Consider the following 20,979-nt stretch of genomic DNA (forward strand, 5'->3'; position numbering starts at 1 on the left):
TGGAGGAACTGGTGGTGATGATGGTGATGAGCAACGACAATTCTTTCCATCCCACAACCAATATATCACCTTAGATCCAGATGCACGAGGCTTAGATGATTTCAGGGAGATTATCACATTTCTCCAGCGATCAAGGATATTTCATGCTTTAACGACAACACTGCCCATCTCCCTGCCAAACATTGAGGACTTCTGGAAGACAGCTTACCTTGATTGCAGGGCTGAGCCTTCGGTGATACGAGCAACCGTAAATGGCCAAAACATACAATTCTCTTCTGAGGATATACGGTTGGCTCTGCAGTTCGGTGCAGAAACCAGAGATGACCCTACGGAATTCACAGCTCCTTTCCGTGATGGAGCATATTTGAGAATGGGTTATTCGGGTCCGCTGGGGGACTCACAAAGGAGGAAAGGCTTTCTGCTGGACCAATGGCGGTTCTTGATGCATGTGTTGATTGTTTGCATGTCCGGCAGGAAGGGAGGGACAGACGGAATGGGGGCAACGATGCAATCGGCTATGCTTGCGCTGACTTATAATCGCAGATACTTATTTAGTCAGATGATATTCTATGAGATTGATCGCCAAATACGGGCTGCGGCGCGCGAGCGATTCACTATGTATCCGCGCTTCTTGCAGATGATTATCAATCACATTGCTCCGTCTCTACCGCAAAGGCGCCCGATACGATTCGTTGAGTGTGTCACTAAGCGTATCTTCGCTCAGTGCAGGACGTCAAGCGCTCGGAGCAACCCTGAGCGTCGTCCCAGGCATACTCCTCTTTTCGGGTATCTAATTAACCCAGAGTATGTCCATGCAGGCGGGGATGAGTTCAGGGATCCCCAACCACATCAGGCGGCAGCACCTCATGCTGTATCAGCTGCGCCTGTTGTCACTTCTGCTGCTGTGCCAGCTACTTCATCGCAGGCTGTGTCTGCTGCTGCAAACATTGATCTGGATGCTGCCTTCAGTGGACACGGTCTGTTCGATATGGATCTCTCGGGTTCTCAGATTTTGGGTACTACCTCAGCGGCTACTTCGGTAGCTGAAACCGAGCTGGATGAAACATTTGCTGAGGCCAGACGGTTGTTGGTGACTCGGGAGAGGATATCGGGTAAGCGGCCGAGGGCTGTGGATGAGGATGAAGATGATGAAGATGAGGAAGAGGCAGTCCGACTTGTGCTGAAACGCTCACGTCGAGAACGACAAGGTATGGCCACTGGAGCGGGGGAGACTTCAAGGTTCGTACGATTTGCTCCGCCTGCCTTGTCAGGTATGTCTCTATTGCCTACTACTGCACAGGTTACTACGGTCGAGGCGTCGGCACCAGCAGTTGTGTCGCTACCACCCCAACTGGTTGATCCCCCGGTGGTAGTTGCACGCTTCGTCGACTCAACAATTACAACAACTGCAGGGTTACCTAGTGTACCACCTGCGGTCACTTCAGCTGCTACTTTTCCACCAACTCCAACGCCTGCTTCAGACTCTGAACGGATTGCTTCGCTGGAGCGTATTGTTGCTGAACAATCGAAGACCATTGACCGCCTGGTGGAAGCCAATCAAATCCAAGCCGCCCTCCTGGTAGAACACGGACGAACTATCGATGCCTTCAAGGAATTCTTGGCATCTCAGGGGGAGACAACTTGCAGGGGCGATGAGTTGAGGACAAAGAGACGACAAGATCATGACGATGATCCCAACGCACCTTCGGGTGCAGGTGGTGAGCTGCCAAGAACCTCTCAGGATCTTGGGGCTTCCACAGCTGAGGGGGAGTCAACTGATGCAGCGGGTGATGATGTTGTGGATGTTGATGACGATGCTGATGTTGAAGACGTCATCGATGCTTTGAAGGAGTTAGATGAGGAGGAGGTTGATGACTTTGTGAATGATGATGACGATGATGTGTTGCCCGTGGAGGAAATTGAAAGGATTGGAGAAAATATTGATGTGGTGAATGTGTTGGAAGAAGGAGAGATCGTGGATGACGCAGTGGAACATGAGATTCCAGCTGTTGAAAGAGCAGATTTGGGAGATGAGAATGTGGTAGATGATACGGTATGGGAGGAGCAACCAAATTGGAAAGAAGGGTGTGCTCAATGGTTTGTTAAAACTAAGAAGCTTGCAGTGCCAACAATGTTTAGAAAGACGTATAATATAAAGGGCTATGCAGAGTCGAAGAAAGGTATTATATGCTGGTTGTACGACAAAGAGTTGAAATTATTTGTGATCAAAAGGTACGACGGCATTCAATACTTTAAAAGATTATTGAGATCCCTAAACTCCCTACCGGAATGCGAGGTGAAAGAGTTAGCAAGACTGGGGCTAATTAACAGAAGTAACGATAATATGGCGAGAATTATTGAAAAGATCGTCTGGAAAGAAGCCATCAAAGACAAAAAGTTTGAACTGCTAAAGCCTCAGAAAGGAAGATTAATAGAAGATAAAGATAGGGGAATGAGGGCTGACGGAAAACCATGGATGGTTATGAAGTATAAACCAGTCCGACATCTGAAGGAAGTACCAATGAGAGTCATGCCCAAGAATGTCCTAACAGATCTGAAATGGTGGTATGTGGATTGCGAGACAGCTGAGGCGGTTATGGAAGATGAGGACGAACAAGAAGTTCTTCGGGTTTATGACCCGATGCATCTTGTTAATCTATCGCAGGCTGATCTGGAAGTGCTGAACAACAAGAAGATCTTCTACATTCCTGCTTGGAAGGATCAAGCGAGGAAATATCAAGGAGTTGTGTCGGTTTGTGTGAGAGAAGGGGCGCACGCGTGAAAGTGCAAGATTACAAGACTCAGAGATCAAGATATGAAGCTACTGCCAAGGGGGAGTCTGTTGGTACATGTTTGTCAGTAGTTCATAGTCTAGTATTTGTTATCGAGTCTGTAATATAGTTAATGGTTTGTTTATGTTTTGTTTTGTAAACTAGCGAAGTTATCAGCAAGTTCGCTATGGCGAACTTGCTGATTTAGCGAGGTTACTGACAACTTCGCCAGTGGCGAAGTTGTCGTGTTTAAATACACTGTTTCAGCCGAAACAGAAGAGGAGGTGAGTTAGGGTTTTTGGTTACGCTTTGTTTCGTTTTGTTCTCTGTAACAGTGACTTACTGTCACGTGTTTAGTTATTCAATATAACGTGTTTACCTTATAGCTCGTGTTCATTGTTCGTGTATTCAATCTCTACAATATCTACACTCGTACCTATATACGCAGGGATTCCGCACCTGCGTTGTTAGAGATTTCCCGTGTACGATCCGCGTTCAGGAACCTACACAACTCGTTCTCGTCCAGAGCACGAGTACCCATCCGAGCGGGACCGTCAGCCTCCCGCGGGTTCAGGAGCGACTGCAAGTCGTTCCCCTCTGAAATAAACAGGAAAAAAGTTAGAAGAAATTCTAAATCAACAAAAAGAAAGAAAGCATACCGTAAGGAACAGAGTTCGAACCGTATTCGAGGACGATTGGGATCTTTTGCGCATCGGCAGCCTTCCACACCCGGCTCATCCCCAGCATCACCATCCCGGACTCCGCAAACCGGTAAACCGGAGATTGGACCCGAGATATCTTCGAGAACCATTCCGCCTCCTGGTAGCTGGAGGTGTGAAGGCTTGGGAGAGCTTGCCCATTCTTAAACTTCATGGCAATGGGGATGGCGCGAGCGGATATGAAGAAGAACTCCCGCTTCCACGAGCGAAGACTGCGCTCGGTCGCGCAGATCTTTAAACCCTTAATCCGGGTTGTCAATGTGTACCACCCCTGGATGCACCTCCAAGTATAGAAGGTCATCAGGCGGTCAACATAGGGCTCAACGCCCAAAATCCGGCACACCCACTCGAAGTGGCGAATCTTGGCGATCGCCATGGGGTGCAACTCGGTCAAATGAACACCATGCCTCTCAAGGACACGGTAAACAAACTTTGTCAATGGGAACCTAAGATTCCCATAGACAAAGAATGCAGCATATACCCCGATCTTGCCTCTGGGGGCATCGTACACCGTCTGGTGGGGTTCAGGAAACTCAGGCTCGAGAGACTCGAGCATGAACTTCCTGACGACGTACCGATACAGATCGCCAGGCAGAGCACACTGGCACTCGCCAGCAGTACTCTTGTCATCGACTGCAGATTCGAGATCACGAGACATCTTGTAAAAGAAGAAGAAAACGATTTCGGGAGAATGCTTGCCTGAAAAGGTGAGTATTCGCCGGAAATCGCAAAGAAGATGAAGAGAAGAGTGAAAGTGTGGATTACAAAGAGCCCTCTACCCCTTTATATACTAATCGCAATTAATGCGATGAAATTAATGCGGAAGAGAGAGAAAACGAAGGTGCAATGAAACTATGACACGTGGCAAAAAGCAAGCTGGCAACAACTGTTGACAGGACGCATACCATTAATTTCGCGGCCACGCGCCCGAAAAATCGCGCCCACGCGCCTGAAAAAGCGTCTGTAATGACCATGTACTGTCACGTCACCATAACTTCCTGCACGATCTGACACAGTCAGAAGAAACCGTCGCACGACGTTTCAGAGTTTTGGACTGTTCTTCTTTCCACCAACTCTTCGAATTTCAAAATTCAAAATTCAAAAAGATCAAAAAGTAGGCGGGAAAATACCCCTTACCTTGGCAAACAAGTAACCGTAAGACGGATGCGGGTACAGTGTTAAGGCAAAACCCTTCACATACCTAGCACCCGCAGGGAATTGAAGCCAAGAAAACCTTGGCAAACAAGTAACCGTAAGACGGATGCGGGTACAGTGTTAAGGCAAAACCCTTCACATACCTAGCACCCGCAGGGAATTGAAGCCAAGAACCTTGGCGAACAAGTAACCGTAAGACGGATGCGGGTACAGTGTTAAGGCAAAACCCTTCACATACCTAGCACCCGCAGGGAATTGAAGCCAAGTACCTCGGCAACCAAGTAACTATAAGACGGGTGCGGGTACAGTGTAAAGGCAAAACCCTTCACATACCTAGCACCCGCAGGGAATTGACGCCAGGAATACCTTGGAAGTAAAGTAACCGTAAGACGAGCGCAGGTACAGTGTTAAGGCAAAACCCTTCACATACCTAGCGCTCCGCTGGGAATTGAAACCAAGAAGGATCTTCTGGGCAATGCTTGCGGAAACGGAAATAACATCCCCGCATAGCGGGAACGTCGAGAACTACGTTGTTTGAAGCTCCAGGATAGAATTGGTGGTTTTAACATAATTGATCACTATGTTCAAAACTACCAAAACCTCATGGAGAATCCACACAAGTGGGACTCAACGCTCCTGACTTGCGAGGAGGTTACAGACCTGCCCGCATCATACCCAAAGACCAAGCAGGAAACTCGGGAATTTCTGCAAGTGACAAGGACTTCCGCGGGAGGAATCCCCATGGAAAACCTTAAAAAACCCTTTTCAAAAACCCTTTGCTTAAGTCCAAAAGTTCACCTCACTTTATTAAACACTCATGAGAAGAACATTGGACTGGGGGGACTTGAAGAGGTAGGTCCCAGCAGAGCCCAGTTGGACCCGCAAGACTCACCTTGAAGAGGAACGTCTGCGCAGAAACCAACTGGATCCGCAGGACCAACCATGCTCAGAGACGTGACGTCCTTACGCGCAGTACGCAAGCTGGTCCAGCAGGAAATGCCTCCCAATGGTGAAGGACTCCACCTGTCCCCGCAGCCTCGGATACAAGCCATCAGGGAAGGCCACCCGCGCAGCAAGGCTACACGCACAAGGCACTTAGCTCTCAATCACTCAGTGTCACCTGAAGGAATGAGCAAAGCCGGGAACAATCCCGCACAAGGGCGGGAGGGGGAATACTCCCGCCCAAATAAGCCAGTCCGTACGATACGGGAAGATCTTCTGTACTGTACCTGACGAGGTATGGGAAAAAGATCTGACTAAAGAGACGACAGCTTACTGACACAGTATGGCGAGCAGCATGCTCCTGTACTGTGTCACTATTAGCCGCTGCCTACTCACCAACTACTGCCATACCACGTGCGTAGCCGGCAGTTGGTGGAAAAGGAATAGTACACAGCAGGCCTGGTCACTATCAGCCGCTGCCTACCCACCAACTACTAGCAGGGCACGTGCGTAGGCCACTGTTGGTGGAACAGGAACACTGTTGCAGCCGGCCACACCTCCTTGGAAACCTACCTTCGGCTATAAATACCACAAATGGTATGACCATCATATCTTATCTTGTATCATCATATTATACCTGATATCTGCTCTAGCAATCTCTTAATATACACTTATAGTTAAAGAGCAATCTGGTCTGATTCTCACGCCGGAGGGTGGTTACAAGGAGGAACCCCCCCCCCCCCTTCTCAGTGACAAGCTCACGGTGTCTGTTTTGCAGGTTATCAGAAGAACCATCTTCTCAGGGTCTAACCCCTCGTGGGAAACATCTATCTAACCCCCAGGTTATCAGTAATCTGTCCGGGGTCCGGTTAGTGTTTCTTCAGGTCTGAAGCTATGCTTAATTTCCCGCACCTTGTCCGCCCCAAGCCAGTGATGATGGACATGATACTGCCTCCTTTGTCGTCTGAGAATAATTAGGATTTTAAACAATACATAGTTTATGGTTATGCTACCGAAACACACTTTAACTGACTGGTATTGAGCTAATGTCTTCTGGTTTTTAATCTGTGAAAAAATTGAAGTGCTTTTTTAGTTGGAAATTAATTGTTTACCAAAGTCATAGTAGAAATGGCTGGTGTGGTGCTTGTGTATATATAGTTGAAATTTAATTGTTTACCCAAACTTGATTACTGAACCCGACCCGAAGCCATCCAAAACCTGACTTACCCGGACCCGATTATGCATAAAAAGCTACCGAACCCAACCTGACGCAGCCCGGAAACTAATTAAACAACAACGGAAACGCTGACCCAGGAAAACGGAAACCCGAGAACAAAAATATATTTTTTTTCTTTTTTTAAACCCGGTATTGTTTTTAACCCTAATCGGTTACAGAAACTGACCCAAACTCGATTGCCACAACTCCGATCCAAAACCGGCTGACCAGGTTTTCCATCCACCAAAATCGTAAACGGTTCTGATTCTAGTGAAAGTTTATTCGATAGTTAATTAACGAAAGACGCAGCCCGTTTGAAACATCAAATTCTTATTATAGTGAAGCAATTAGTTTGTTATCCTATCTAAACAGAGAAATTATTGGTCTTGCTTGCTCACATGTAAGTTGGCTTGGGTTCAATAATGTACATATACTATAGTTAAGCAATTAAGTTTCTAACTATTTCTACAAATTTATATAAGATTCAATTATAATGTACATATATATACCTGCATAAATGAATGGAATGGAAGTATCTAAACATTGGAGTGAGACTGCAACTACCACTGAAAGCAAAGGACTAATGCCATCATCAGTTTCAACATTAGGCTGCAATTGCAAAACAATTGCCACAGTTTAAATAAATGTTTAATAACATATAAAAATACCTACATCAAAATATTGAAGGGAATAATCTAAGCCATGGGCCAGAAACATGTATATAAATGCAATAAAACAAATGTAAAGCCGCCGCTACTGTAAAATGGCGAAGCTTGGACGAAGATGTTAAGGGGGCCGGACGAAAATACACATTAAAAAAACCGTAAACGGAGGGGGCCGGGATCAAATTTTCGGTTAGAAACGGGTAGATTTACACTATATATAAAAAATATCGGACGAAAACAGGTAACTGCCGCGCAAAGAAAAACGGAGGGGGCCGGGGCCACCCCTGGTATTGTATGCGTCGTCAAACGACCGCCGGCAACGGAAAATCCCCGCTACCATAAGCGTCGTTGAACGACTGCCAGCAGAAACGGAAACCCCGCTACCATAGGTGTCGTCCAACGACCGCCGGCAACGGAAACTCCTCCTACCATGGGTGTTGTCCAACAACTGCCGGCGACGAAATCAGAACCACAGGTAACAAAGCAGGTGTAATGTAACCGACAAAATGAAGAAAATAGTTGACATAATAATCACAAGTTAAAACGTCAATTCAACCATAGCAACTAAAAGAATTGTGTGGTTTTAGCAGCATCACATTTAAACAGAACAAAAACGAAAGTGAAAAAAACGGGCAAAAACGAGTCTAGAATCGACCAAAAAGAAACAAAAAAGAAAAACAAAACCCAACCCGTCCCGTGTGAAAACTCGTGTTGGCTTGAAACCTGAACCAAACCCGTTCCAATCTGAAACCTGTCTTGTACAAAAACCCGTTCCGATCCGAAACCTGGCACATTTCCTTAGAACACTAAACCACATCGATCCATTTTGACCCGAAAATAACAAGATGGAATTTCAAATGACTTATTTTGACCCATTTAGTTAAAATCTTTTACCCAAACCAACCCATTTAATTTTTAAAACAACTCAAATTGACCCGTATGAAAGGGTTTGGGTCAAGATTGACACCCTTACTAGCAAGTTAGCTACCAATGAAGCTCAAAATAAACATTACTGGTCTAAAACTACAATAAGGGTTTCTCAAGACTTTTCACAAACACCTGGTGTGCACCCACAAAATAATTTTAAAAAACAGCTTAGAAAACCACAAATTAAAGTTGAATTCAACACAGCATAACCAGCTAGCTGCTATCAGTGTAGCATACAACAATAAAGACTAATTACTAAGAAGAAAAATGTAATTACTAGCAGACATGATAATGGTAATAATACATATAAATAATGAAATTGGTGAAAAGGGGGAAAGTCAAACACTATGCCCCTTTTGGTCAATTTTCTAGTAACAATAACATTTTTTTGGTATTAGAAAACCTTGATTTTTTAAATACAAGAATTAGCAACATGCATCATTAACTAAAATTCGAAATATGACAATACTAGTTATATATATAAAATTGTAAACGTTCAAAACGTTATATCTTCATCATCACATGTGTTTATTATATATAAACTTCTTTCTTAACAGTTATCTCTTCATGTGTTTTTCATGTTTTTAAGTTGATTTTTCGGTAAATAGCAAATGAATATGTATCTTTCTCTCTCTCTCTCTCTCTATGTATATATATATATATGTTGGTATGTACATATCTTCATACCTCGCTCTTGTCTAGACTTGCTTGAAAAATTAACTTAACATGAGGTACCTAATATTTCTAGTATCGTTTTTAAATTTCACTCAAATAATCCAAGCCCGCCGTCTTATATTTGAATTTGAATATCCCAATTGTTACCTTGATGGTAACTTAATGGTATTAGAGAGAGAGATACATATTCATTTGCTACCTACCAAGGAAACAATTTAAAACACATGGAGACAGGAGATATGATCTTTCTCCTACTCATTTGCTACCTATCGTTGAAACAGCTTAAATGTTTACATTTTTATATATGTGCATATAACTAGTATTGTTATATTTCGAATTTTAGTTAATGTACTCAATACCTGCTAAATACATTTCTAAATATATTCCTTTCCATTTAGTAATGAATTGGACTATTTTTAATTATGTTACCACTTACTACTGACAACTAATGTAGTAATGCATGAAATGTATTGAAAAAACAAACGTATTACTTCTTGTTTGTAAGTTAGCGTTGCTAAAGTATACAAGTTTGAATTCTTTAAAGTCATCTCAATATACTTATAGTAACACATTTTTTGCTAGTGCCATTTTTTACACTATCAGAAGTCCAAAATCATTGATGATAATTCAATATATAGATAGAAGAATGAAAAACACAAAAAATCATAACCTGAATTATAAATGGCTTCTATTATTATTAGTATAAGTAACAATAGCCAGCATTTTTGCCCATAAGACATTTATTATGCGTTCGTGTCCATGAATCAAATCTCAGTTTCAACAAAAATGGTACCATATACATGACTAATCCAATTAAAATATCACCAACTATAACCCAATCCAGTCTTCTAATGATTATATTGAACCAAGAATCGAAAAAACTTGTGTTCATGCCAATGTTCAACGTCTCGGAAATCCTTGTTAACCCTCTGGTTTTGAACCTGAAACGAAACACATGTAAACCCCAATTTTTTTAGTAAAATGACTAACTAACAAATTGACAATCTATCATCATTATTCATTTATAATTAGTAAAATATATCATATATCTCATGTAAGAAAATAACAAGCTAATAAGCATTTAAGCTGACCTGTAAGTTCTCTTGAACTGATGATCGGAAATCCATGTAACTTCATACCTAAAAAATGCATGATTGATTTGACTGCGGGTCAAAATTATAAAACTGCACTTCAGTAGTTCAGTTAGTTGCCCCATTTCCTTCAGAAGAAAAGCTAGTAGACTTTGGACCTTCACTTCCTCTAATCACTCTGCTACACACAACTTTAAAAGACTGAGAATTATACGGTTTGTTCAACAAACTAATCGGCATTCTCAATGTCTGCTTCCGGTTTCTTCTCCCCCTAATCAAAATATTAAACGTCTTCTCGTTCTCAACCTTTTGAGGCGGCTTAATCACATGATTATCCCCACTGCTTCCCAAATTCCAGTTCTCGGGTTTAATACCAACAATTTCATTAATAACTTTTGTCCCTTCAATATTGATGTCTTCCTTAGTTTCGACCTCCACCTGTTTTGGGTCAGAAATGGGCCGTACTGCAGGTGGTGAGACGGAGAATTCCATTGGATGACCGTTGGGCCAAACAGGGCCAGTAACATATTGTAGACCGTTAGCACCCATATTACACTGCCATGCAAAATGATTCGGATGGAAGGGACCGGTGGTTATAGGTAATGATGGGGCTTGTGTATAAGGCGGGCCAGTAGGGGAGTACATAAGAGGCAACGGGTGGATTATATTTGGCGTACCTGGAGGTGTAGGGAAAGGTTGGTGAGGAGATGAACACATTGGATTTACTCCAGGTAAGACATTGGTGGTACTCGGGTGAAGGTTCATGTTCATTTGCCATGGGGTGGGACCAGGTGGAAGAGCTATGGGAATCGGTGCAAAACGTACAGTTGGTGATGTTGGGTTAAACGGTGTGGCTGATGCAGATAGCTTCTTGTTTGGGAGTTCTTGAGTGTAATTTGGAGAAATAACTGGATTTTTATCATCCTCGAGGATCAGATTAGTAGAAGAATCTTTCTCGGATAGATCTGAAACTAATGGAATGTGTATGTCAATGACACTTTTGTCAACTATCTTATCACCCTCAACATTTTCAGGAACGGTTTCAGTATGTTCATTTACTACTAACTCATTCAAATGAGTTTCTTCAGTTTCTTCAGTTTCACCTTTCAAATTTTCTACCTCAACTTTCTCTTCCTTAATTTCAGACTCGGAAATCGCTTCATTTTTACCATCATCAATTTCCTTGTCATCAGGAGTATCACTTTGCGATTCAAACTGCAACAAGGAGATGGTGCCCGGTGGGGCCAGAGCTACTTCTTTGTACGAAGGTGATCTCCCGATGCTAACTAAAGAACTTCTTTGAGGTGCATGAGCTGCTTCTTTTGTCGTTTGTATGGGGCCGGCTTCAAGTGAAGAATTAGATTCTTCTTTGCCACTTGTACCAATTTCTTCTGGTGTAGATACTGGCGCTGACTTAACTCTATAAGTCAACGCCTTGACGATTCTCCTTCCAAATTTATGATTAGGAGAGGGAACTTTTGCAGTGTGGTAATCAGCATAACTTGCACGTTTCTTTATAAAGTGATACTTACCGTTTTGAAAGTTGTTCTTCAATTTCTCTTCGGAATCATGAAGTAATTCTTTCTTTTGATAATTATAAACCTTGTTGAAAGCTGCTTTCTTCTGCCTTAACCGCCTTCCATGTGAGCCTGCTGATCTAGGTCTTTGAACGGATTGCCACCCTTCTTCCCCTTCAGGAAAGACATCATTGGCAATAACAGAATTTTGTGCAGCAGGTTTCTCCAATGCTGGAATTGGATTTTCAAAAATGGGTTCTTCCTTGGTAGGTGGGCCCGAGTCAATGGGAGTAGACTCGACAGGTTCTTCATTCACCTTTATGTCCTGTTCATGTTCAAGGGCTGGATCTTGTTTCTCTTCATCTGAAACTTCTTTCACGAGATCTTTTGATAACGAGTCATCAGAATTTGCCACCTCCATGTTTTGGTAAGATTTCCCCTTTAACTGGAAATAAAACATATAGCATTAGTTGCATTAGTTTATATCAATATTATATATAAGTAAACATTAAACATACCTTCTGGATGTATGTTTTCCTTCTTAAACCTGCGCCATCAGTCCCTTGGCCATCATGACTTGGATTAATATAATCAAGCAAATCCGACACACTGCACGTCATCATAACAATAATAATAGTAAAGCTATATCCTTCATTTAAATAAATCAATGTTTGATATTAAGAAATTGGAATTGAAGACACACCTAAGATGGCCTTTGCTAGCTATGGATGCATCTGGTTTCCGAGTCCCGTTTCTTGCAGCTTCTTGTTGTTCAAGTGCCTTGGATTCAAAGTACTCAAGCCATGCAGCAGCATCCTGAACCAATTAATTATTTACTTGGAGTTAGAATACCTTGATTTTTGATATAATGTAAGGACATATAAGAGTAAAAATCGTGTAATAGATATTACCTGTGTGCGTAGATCATCTGGGCCCAGTTTTGCACGTAGAATCTGCAAGGTGGTTTGTTCATGCTGAACACTAAGAGGGTAAGCTTCCATTAAAGAGAGTGCAATGGCTATTGCATGGTAACTAGCAGCAGTCTGAAAAACAAGCAGCACAAAGGGTAGGGTTAATATTGTCTTTCTACATACACCATCTGGAGTCATGGTTTCTAAGGAGAAGTAAGAAACCTGGATATGGTCTGGACCAAGTAACTTTTGGTTGCACTTGAGAGCTTTATGGAGATATCTGAGGGCAACATGGACATTTCCCAGGCCTTCTTCCATCATAGCTACATTGATGTATGTTGCAGCTGTATTTGGATGTGATGCTCCACAAGTTAGGTGTAGCAAATACAATGCGCGTTTTACATACCTGAGATCATTGATCAAATTCATAAGGTCATTCTCTTCCAAACAAAGATGTGATCTGAATTAGAATATATAAAATATGAAGAAAAAAAGAATTACTTCAGAGCCAACTCTGTATGTTGAAGGCGATAGTAGAAGACAGCGAGATCTCCATAACTTTTCATGGTATCTGGATGATCCAATCCCAGTTCTCTCTCATTGATGTCCAAAGCTTTTTGTTGGTAGATTGTGGCCTTCATTTAGTTGGAGAACATAAGAGACATAAAATAAGTAATCAAATATATAAATCTAACACTCTCTGGTTAGTAAATAAATACCTGATTGAAGTCCCCAGTGTGATACAAAACTACAGCGAGAAGGCTGTAAGCTCCTGCTGTTATTCGGTGATAGGGACCACACACTGCTACTAGCTTTGCAAGAGCCTGAAACAAAGGATAAGTGATGACATGTCAGTTATTCCATCATTCTATCAAAGCTTACTATGCTTTAAAATAACAGTGCTAAAAACCAAGGTTGGTTCATTTTAGAACTTTGGTACCTTTGTTCCATAGCTAACTGCATCTTCAAGTTTTCCCTTATCCAGAGCTGTTTTTGATGATTCCAGAAGTTGGCGCCCATCTGCAGACGAGCATGCTGCTTGCTGCATAAAATAAAAGGTTTTAATATATGGACATTAGCCAACCAAGTACAATAAAGTTATGTTGCCGTTATGTAATGGTGTGATTCATCACCTTATGCACTGGTACTAAGCTGATGATGTCCTCTTTTTTGAAAGGGTTAGGAGTATTCATATCAAAATCTCTTGGAACCAGCTCAACTCCAACCTGGAATACGAAAACAAATTTGTTTACAGCTAACCAATTTCTCAGAAGTTTAAAAGCACAGAAAACAGTTAATGCTCTTATTAAGCTAATATAGATCACCAATATTAATGATCCTTAAGAGAGGGTAATAAGTGATTTAACTACCTTATGACATAAGCCACGTAATATAGCAATCTTTCTGAGTTCTGTGTAGTGAAAGCTGGAAAGATCCCAGTCATATCTTTTCTTCAAGAAAACATCAAGCCATGTTCTTGTTAGAGGATCAACAGGTTGCTCACTTGCAGGAACCCCAAGCATAAGATTTAGTGCAGCTGCAATTGCATCAGCCATTTCCTCTGGTTTAGAAACAGCAGCAATCACCGCTTGTAGAATGTGCTTAAAAGCTCGTACTATCATTTCATGTATGCACAGAGATTGCACATGTGATAATTTTTCTGAAAGCTTAACCTGATCAAAGAGAGTAATAGCGACATAAAGTCAGTTCAAGGATTCTAAGTTCCAAATACCAAAAACTAAAAATAAAAAGAGAGATCCTTGCCAAGACCAAAGATTACAAGCAAAGGGTACGCATATAAAGAGTCAAAGAGCATAGAACAAAATAGAAAACTTCATGAACCAAAAAGATTTTCTTGAATTCCTATTGAAGGTGTATGAGGGCACTAACCACTTGTCCTAAAGAACGCATGCGGAGACCTCGTGTGTGCATAAAATCAGTTAAAGTTCGTCCATCAACTGGTGATAGTTCCAATGAACCAAAATCTGCAACCTGCAAGTAAAGTGTTATAACTTGTCAGATATGAAACTTGTATGAAGATCACTTGTGATAAGATTCATATGATAATTGTGGCTTAGAATTACCAATTTTGTTAAAGCAACTTCATTGTAATACTTTTGAGATTGGTCGATCAGCTCCAGCAAAGACTACACGTGACAAGCCGTCGGTTATATTTTCGATTACTATCAAGGAATATAAATCATACAACACATCTCTTATTTCAAGCATACCTTGCGATGGAGTCCTGTATCTGACTCTTTAAGACGACTAAAAGCAGCATCAGATAACAATTTTTTTAAAGCAGCCTCATTTTCAGTCGCGCTGGCCTCCAGTTGGGATTCTGCAAAATCTAACACAGAATTCTCTACTTCCCCATTAACAACATCAGCAACTTTTGATTCTATATTGCTTCCCTCTAAATCCTTTTTCTTGTTCTTGAGGGATCTAAGAGGTGTCCCGAGCCCTTCAACTTTCATCTCATTCTTCCCTTTTTTAGTGGAAACTTTCTTGTCTTTCTCAGTTTTCTTTTGGTCTTGTAAATGTTGTATCCAGCAAGCTCCAAGTTCACATCTTGTAAAGTTGTCAGTTCCTACACACTCTTCTTGGAGCTTACTTAGACTGTTTTTTAGAAGTTTCTCAACAAAACCTCGGGAAGTGTTGAGCTCTTCACTTTCGGATCTTTTTAAATTAGGGAGAACATTATTGTGTTGTGAAGTTTTTTTGTGTAGCAGCAACCTCAAACTGCAACAAAAATTAAAATAAAATAAGCTATTGATAACATAAGGATGTTATAAACATATGTTACTTGGTGAGAAAGAACCTGTTGATATTGAGGGCACAGGCTCCACCATCTGGTTGATCTAAAAGCTCAATGTATGGCAATGGAGAAACTTTCTTGTCATCTTCTCTCTCTTCAACTTTCACAACAGCAGTATAACCACAATACCTTACATTGACTACACCTAGAGTAGCAACATCCTGCTTTCAAACATAAAAGGTCAAACACAAGCGCTAAGGACTTCATTCTCACTAATCCAAAATATGAAATAAAAACAATATTTGACACATTTGAAATACTTTCTTACATGAGCAGCAGTGTTCTCATCAGCAGTGATTCCTTTAAGCAGGTTTCTCTCCACCAAGCTCTCTTTCTCCACCCCAGTAGCCTGGGGTCCATCAATCTTTGTGTCCACTTTGCAGCTAGCATCAGGGAAATCTTTAAAGACGGTGATTCTCAAGTCCCCAATACTCTCGGTATGTATAGCATCACCACTTAAATCAGAACAATTTGAATTGAGGCTTTCCATTATGTGTTTAATGGAAGAAATCGCTTTGAAAATGGCAACATCAACAAACAAGCTATGCAATAGGAAAGCTTTCCTGTCTCGAATCTGTCTTTCTTCTGCTGTCTTGCAAGGCATAGATGCAACATACATGAACTCACTAGCCCATGGATGCAAGTCACTTTTTCCGTCTCTTCCTAAACCGCCCCCATTTCCTCCCCAACTCTCGTCTTCGGCAGGAAGAGGTGGGAAAACTGAAGGTACTTGGGCTGCAACCGGAGGTATGAGCCATGTGTTGGCTCTGAAACCATAAGGAAGATTCCCAAACTGCATATAGTCAAGAAACTGTCAGCATTTTAATTTTAAAATATTTTAAAAAATGAATGACTATATCCATAATCATACCTTGTTTCTTTCAATGAATGCTTTGATGAGATCTTCATAAGCCTGAAAATGGATACCACTTGTTTAGATAAGACAGTACTTGAAATGTGACCTAGAAAATGTTCATTTAGAAACTTACATTATCAAAGGCTCTACTAACTCGCCGCAACAAATCAACAAGGTTGTGACATAATATTTGATGCTTTCCATTGCTCCAGAATCCATTTTTACAAACTTCAACACGGACAGGCTTTCCATGGCACAATTTCACCTTTATCATAAAGTTTAAGATATAAGCAACACTGCAAACTTTTTACAGGTAATAATTACTTTAAAATGTTATATGATTTTCTTACCTCAAGGGAGAACAGATGATTGTCAATTAAACTGCCATCTTCTGGTTGCCTTGTTACCTTCCTTATATCTGCAAAGGTTTATGAAAATGTAACAATCAAATCCAACATCTTATTCAAGGAAACTTGATCTATTAAACAAGCTCGTTAAAAACTCGAATCGACCTGAGCTTAAACGAGCTCGAGCCCGAGCTTCACATCTTGAGCTCGAGCCGGCTCACAAACCTAAACCAGCTTTTTTTATGTAGTTTTATTTATATTATAACTATTATAATATATAAACATATGATAAAAAAAAATAATTAAATAATATGTATTATACTATATATAAAATGTAAACCAGTAATATATATGTAAGTACTATAAAAATATACAAATAAAACACGGTCCGAGATCGAGCTTAACAAACTACTCATGAGCCGAGCTCAAGCTCTAAAAATACAACTCTAAACAAACCGACCTCGATTCCTCTTAAACTAAAATGAACCAAGCTCGAGACTAAACAAACTACTCAAAATCGGCTCGTTTAAAACTCGAATTGAGCCGTCCTAAACGAGCCTTTTATTTATGCAATTTTATTTAATATATTTATATAATAATAAATAATATATATATATATATATTATTTATATCAAATGTAAAATTGTAATATATATACATGCAACTATTATAAAAATATATAAATAAAAAATAAAACAATTAAATAACTAATAATGAATAAACAAGCCGAACTCTAGCTTTAAAAAATTATTCATGAGCCAAGCTCTACGAAAATACAACTCTAAAAGAACCGAACTCGAGCTCTCTTAAAATAAAACGAGCCGAGTTCGAGCCCAAAGATACACAAGCTGAATTCGAGCTTTCTTAAACTAAGACAGCGAGAAGCCTAAAGAGCTCAGACTCTCGTTTACACAAGCCGATAATAACATAACATAATTCGCGGTGTGTAATGTGTATGTGTATATGTATATGTTTCTACTTACACTGTATCGGAGGCGTAAGGTGCGACAGCGAGAAAAACTCGTAAAAGCTTCCGAGCTTCGGACTCGAATTACTCAGCTCTCCATCTCCGTCAACATTAACATCTTTCGCCGGAGATTGTTGCGGTATCGGATCCGGTGTAATTTGCACCGTCGACGAACGTTTATTATTATTATTATTATTATTATTATTATTATTATTATTATGCGCTTTGCTCGTCTTCTTCGCGGCTTTAATTTCCGGTGAACTCTTGCCGGAATCCTCCTTGACCACCGGCGACGGTCCGAACGACGTCGTGCACGCGACGATGTCCAACAACCTTCTCACGTGCGCTGTGGCAGTTACAGCGTCGTAGTCCTCTGTTGTGAATTAAGAAAAGATGTGAGGGTAGTTTTGTCATTTGATAGTAACAGCGTGGATGAATGTGTCCATGTGGCAGTGTTAAATGTTATTATTATTATTATTATTATTATTATTATTTGGTTTGGATCAAATATAACATAACGATCTAACTATGCAGATCAAGTAGTGTGTATTTATATGTACAGTACATATAATTTTGTTGTATTGTAATTATAATATAGTGTAATTACACTACGATTTAATTAAATAATTACACTATTCGTATATATGATTACACTACTTGATCCACACAATTAACGTGTTAAACGTGAAAATTAGGCAGAGTAATTATGCAATTATATCATAGAGTAATTATTACTATGATATAATTGCATAATTACTCTACTTGATTCTCGCTAACGCATGTTAATTTTATTTGTATGTGATCCAAACTCATTATTATTATTATTATTATTCATACCTTCTATGAGATTGAGGGTGCAGGGCTTCAATGCGGCAACGTCCACTGTATCTTTCAGTCGTGGGCCACGTACCTGTTTAAACGAGAAGGGTAAAATGGGAAATGTAAGTAGGCTTTTTGTTATTGGGCCAAATGATCCTGAGTTGAATAGATAAGGTGGCCCATATCAAGATTTTGTAATTATGTTAATAAATTTAATATTTAATCAAATAAATTGTTGTTTTTATCTGATAAAACCTATCTCGAACCATATCTATAATTTCTTAATAGTTAGAATAAAAAATGAAATTTTAACCTGGCAAAGTTACCGTCCATATAATTTACTCACTATCTATAATACGTTAGCTAAAACATACTAAAAGATTATTTTTCTAGTAGCAATCTCTTACCTCGTGAGATAATGAAAAATTCGTGATATTGCATGTTATTGTATTCACTGATAGTAATCGACGAATATCAATAATTCTATCGGTTGATATTCCCTGTAATCAAAAAATATAGATGGTTAGAAAGTAAATACTTTAACGTCAATTAGGAAACTGGAACATTTTCGTTATTTTACTTTATATTGGATTGGACTACTTTAACGTCAATGAGGAAACTGGAACATTTTCGTTATTTTACTTTATATTGGATTGGACTGATGTATTCTGTCAAGGATAAACAAACTAATGTATTTCATCTCACACAGATTGTAGCGTCTAAAAGTATATAATCGACAAATATTTTATAAATGCAATTCCTTCTATTTAGTATTTACGAAATGGACCCACATCAACATTTCTGGTAGACTATTTTTGAATACGGTATTATTAATGAGATAAATGATCTAGAAAGTATATAGAAAAAACGAGCATGTTACTTATGTGACCAGATTTAAGTGGTTTATTGTACACCTCTTGTTTGTAAGGTAGCGTTGGTGAAGTATATAGGTTTGAATTCTTTGAAAACAGCTCAATATACGGTATAGGTAACACGTTTCCGTTGACGGAGACGTAACGTTTCAGATAACTTCGAAATATTTTGCTAGTGACATTTTGACCCTATCTACAAGCAAAGTCGCAAACCTTCAAATTCTTATCTAACATTCTAGCTACCTTTCACTATTCACATTTCATTTTGGTCACATTATAGGAAATGTATGGATAGTCCATAATTATCTATAAACTATCCTTCAAATATCAACCTCATCAAATATAAAAATTCAAATATGTGAGTTAAATCAGCAAAATAAAATTCTCAAAAAAGACTTTTATAATTATTAATTGAAAAACATAAACTCTTTTTATCATGGTTTATCACTTTATCTTGCGTGTGTTTACAAACCACTTAAAAGGATTAAACATCACAAACCATAGCAAGGCGGCTAGTTTGAGATTGAAATGGCTCGATCCAGTATGGAACTGGAACCTAGAACATGTCGTGTAAACCAAACCAGCCTATTTCAATTTTTAAAATACATAGTTATATGACATATATATATTACAGTCATATTCTAAGATACAAACTAATGGTTTGAAAAAAAAATACCGGTTTATATTGTCAAAAACGGCAAGACCAAACCATTAAACCATCAAAACGGTAAAAGATGTGACCAATCCACCCAACCAGACCATTAATAATTTTTACTCCCTGAACTGTAATTAAAGGCTCCAATTCAGTAAAATTCCTTAACTTTATCCATTATCCAATTGAGTTCTAAATTTATTAAACTTTTAGTTATCTTTTATTAATATAACAAAAGAAAAGTGAAGTACAAACCTTTAATATAACATGGGTGTCATCAGGAAGGTTCACAGTTACATCCACCACAACTGGGAGCACTGCAGTTATTTTGGAACATTACAAAATAAAAAAATAATAATTAATAACAAAAATAATAATTTATAATTTCAATGATTAATTATCATTTTTAAATATTTTAAAATTATACCCTTCTCTTCTTTCTTCTTCTTATCTCCCTTGGTCTTTCCACGTCCATTCTTGGGTGCCATTTCTCTAAATATTAATAAAATAAAATAAAAACTAATTGAATTATGAAATATTATGAAAAATTATGAAGACTTAAACCTTCAATATGACTTTTTTACGAGAAAAATAATAAAATTGTGAAGAATAATGGGGTTTTTCAAGAAAATGTAATGAAATTAGGAAACGACAAAAATGACCAGAAAATTTTAAAATTTAGTTAGGAAATGACAAATATGACCTTGGTCGGAACACATACTAACAAGAAGGCAATTAATGTTTTGAACTCAATACAACAGAAACAAGAGTAAACGGATTAATAGAAGCAAATTATATTATTTTTCATCATGGGTTTTAGCTAGATAATATTAAGTAATTGTGAAATGACAGAAAAGGCCATGGATATTAATATTAATAACAATTACCAGAAAAGGGTAGTGGAGAGCAATAAAGACTCTTGAAGCAGAAGAAAAACAGAAGATAAGGTATGTTGTGTGTTTGTGTTTTTTTAAGGTTTTGTGTGTTGTGTGTTGTGTGTGTGCTTTTTAGGGTTTATGAGTGTTGTAGTGTGTGCAAGAGTATGAAGCAGTGGATTGG

General features: G+C 39.4%; 1 protein-coding gene across 2 annotated transcripts; it reads right to left on the reverse strand.

The window, feature by feature from the left end:
• Positions 1–10,162: 10,162 nt before the first annotated feature.
• LOC143630739 (protein REDUCED CHLOROPLAST COVERAGE 1-like) lies at positions 10,163–20,527 on the reverse strand. Of its 2 annotated transcripts, XM_077099667.1 has the most exons (24): positions 20,348–20,526; positions 20,176–20,237; positions 18,804–18,896; positions 18,415–18,487; positions 17,594–17,950; positions 16,614–16,681; positions 16,397–16,528; positions 16,279–16,320; positions 15,676–16,200; positions 15,411–15,568; positions 14,821–15,331; positions 14,674–14,736; positions 14,480–14,581; positions 13,960–14,262; positions 13,723–13,815; positions 13,530–13,631; positions 13,309–13,413; positions 13,091–13,224; positions 12,812–12,995; positions 12,590–12,721; positions 12,382–12,494; positions 12,197–12,287; positions 11,158–12,123; positions 10,163–11,115 (listed from the first exon to the last, which is right to left on the reverse strand). In XM_077099667.1, exons 1-24 carry the CDS (start codon positions 20,406–20,408, stop codon positions 10,270–10,272), a joined length of 5,316 nt encoding a protein of 1,771 aa, XP_076955782.1. In that variant the 5' UTR covers positions 20,409–20,526; the 3' UTR covers positions 10,163–10,269. The 2 variants fall into 2 exon arrangements, with proteins under 2 accessions (XP_076955782.1, XP_076955781.1); XM_077099666.1 differs by having other exon boundaries at positions 10,163–12,123; positions 20,348–20,527.
• Positions 20,528–20,979: the final 452 nt, after the last annotated feature.

Source organism: Bidens hawaiensis, unplaced genomic scaffold, assembly GCF_021521415.1.
Source record: "Bidens hawaiensis isolate Kalapana, Puna unplaced genomic scaffold, B.hawaiensis_p1.1 tig00005780_1, whole genome shotgun sequence".
NCBI lineage: Eukaryota > Viridiplantae > Streptophyta > Magnoliopsida > Asterales > Asteraceae > Bidens > Bidens hawaiensis.

What these genes read in the sequence shown, in the direction of transcription:
- LOC143630739 (XM_077099666.1), bottom strand. Translation starts at nt 20,408, where the DNA reads ATGGCACCCAAGAATGGACGTGGAAAGACCAAGGGAGATAAGAAGAAG. An exon ending in CAGTTAGCTATGGAACAAAG is followed by an intron (nt 13,414 to 13,529) that starts GTACCAAAGTTC and finishes CCTTTGTTTCAG; the next exon opens with GCTCTTGCAAAGCTAGTAGC. An exon ending in GGAAAACATACATCCAGAAG is followed by an intron (nt 12,124 to 12,196) that starts GTATGTTTAATG and finishes TTTTATTTCCAG; the next exon opens with TTAAAGGGGAAATCTTACCA.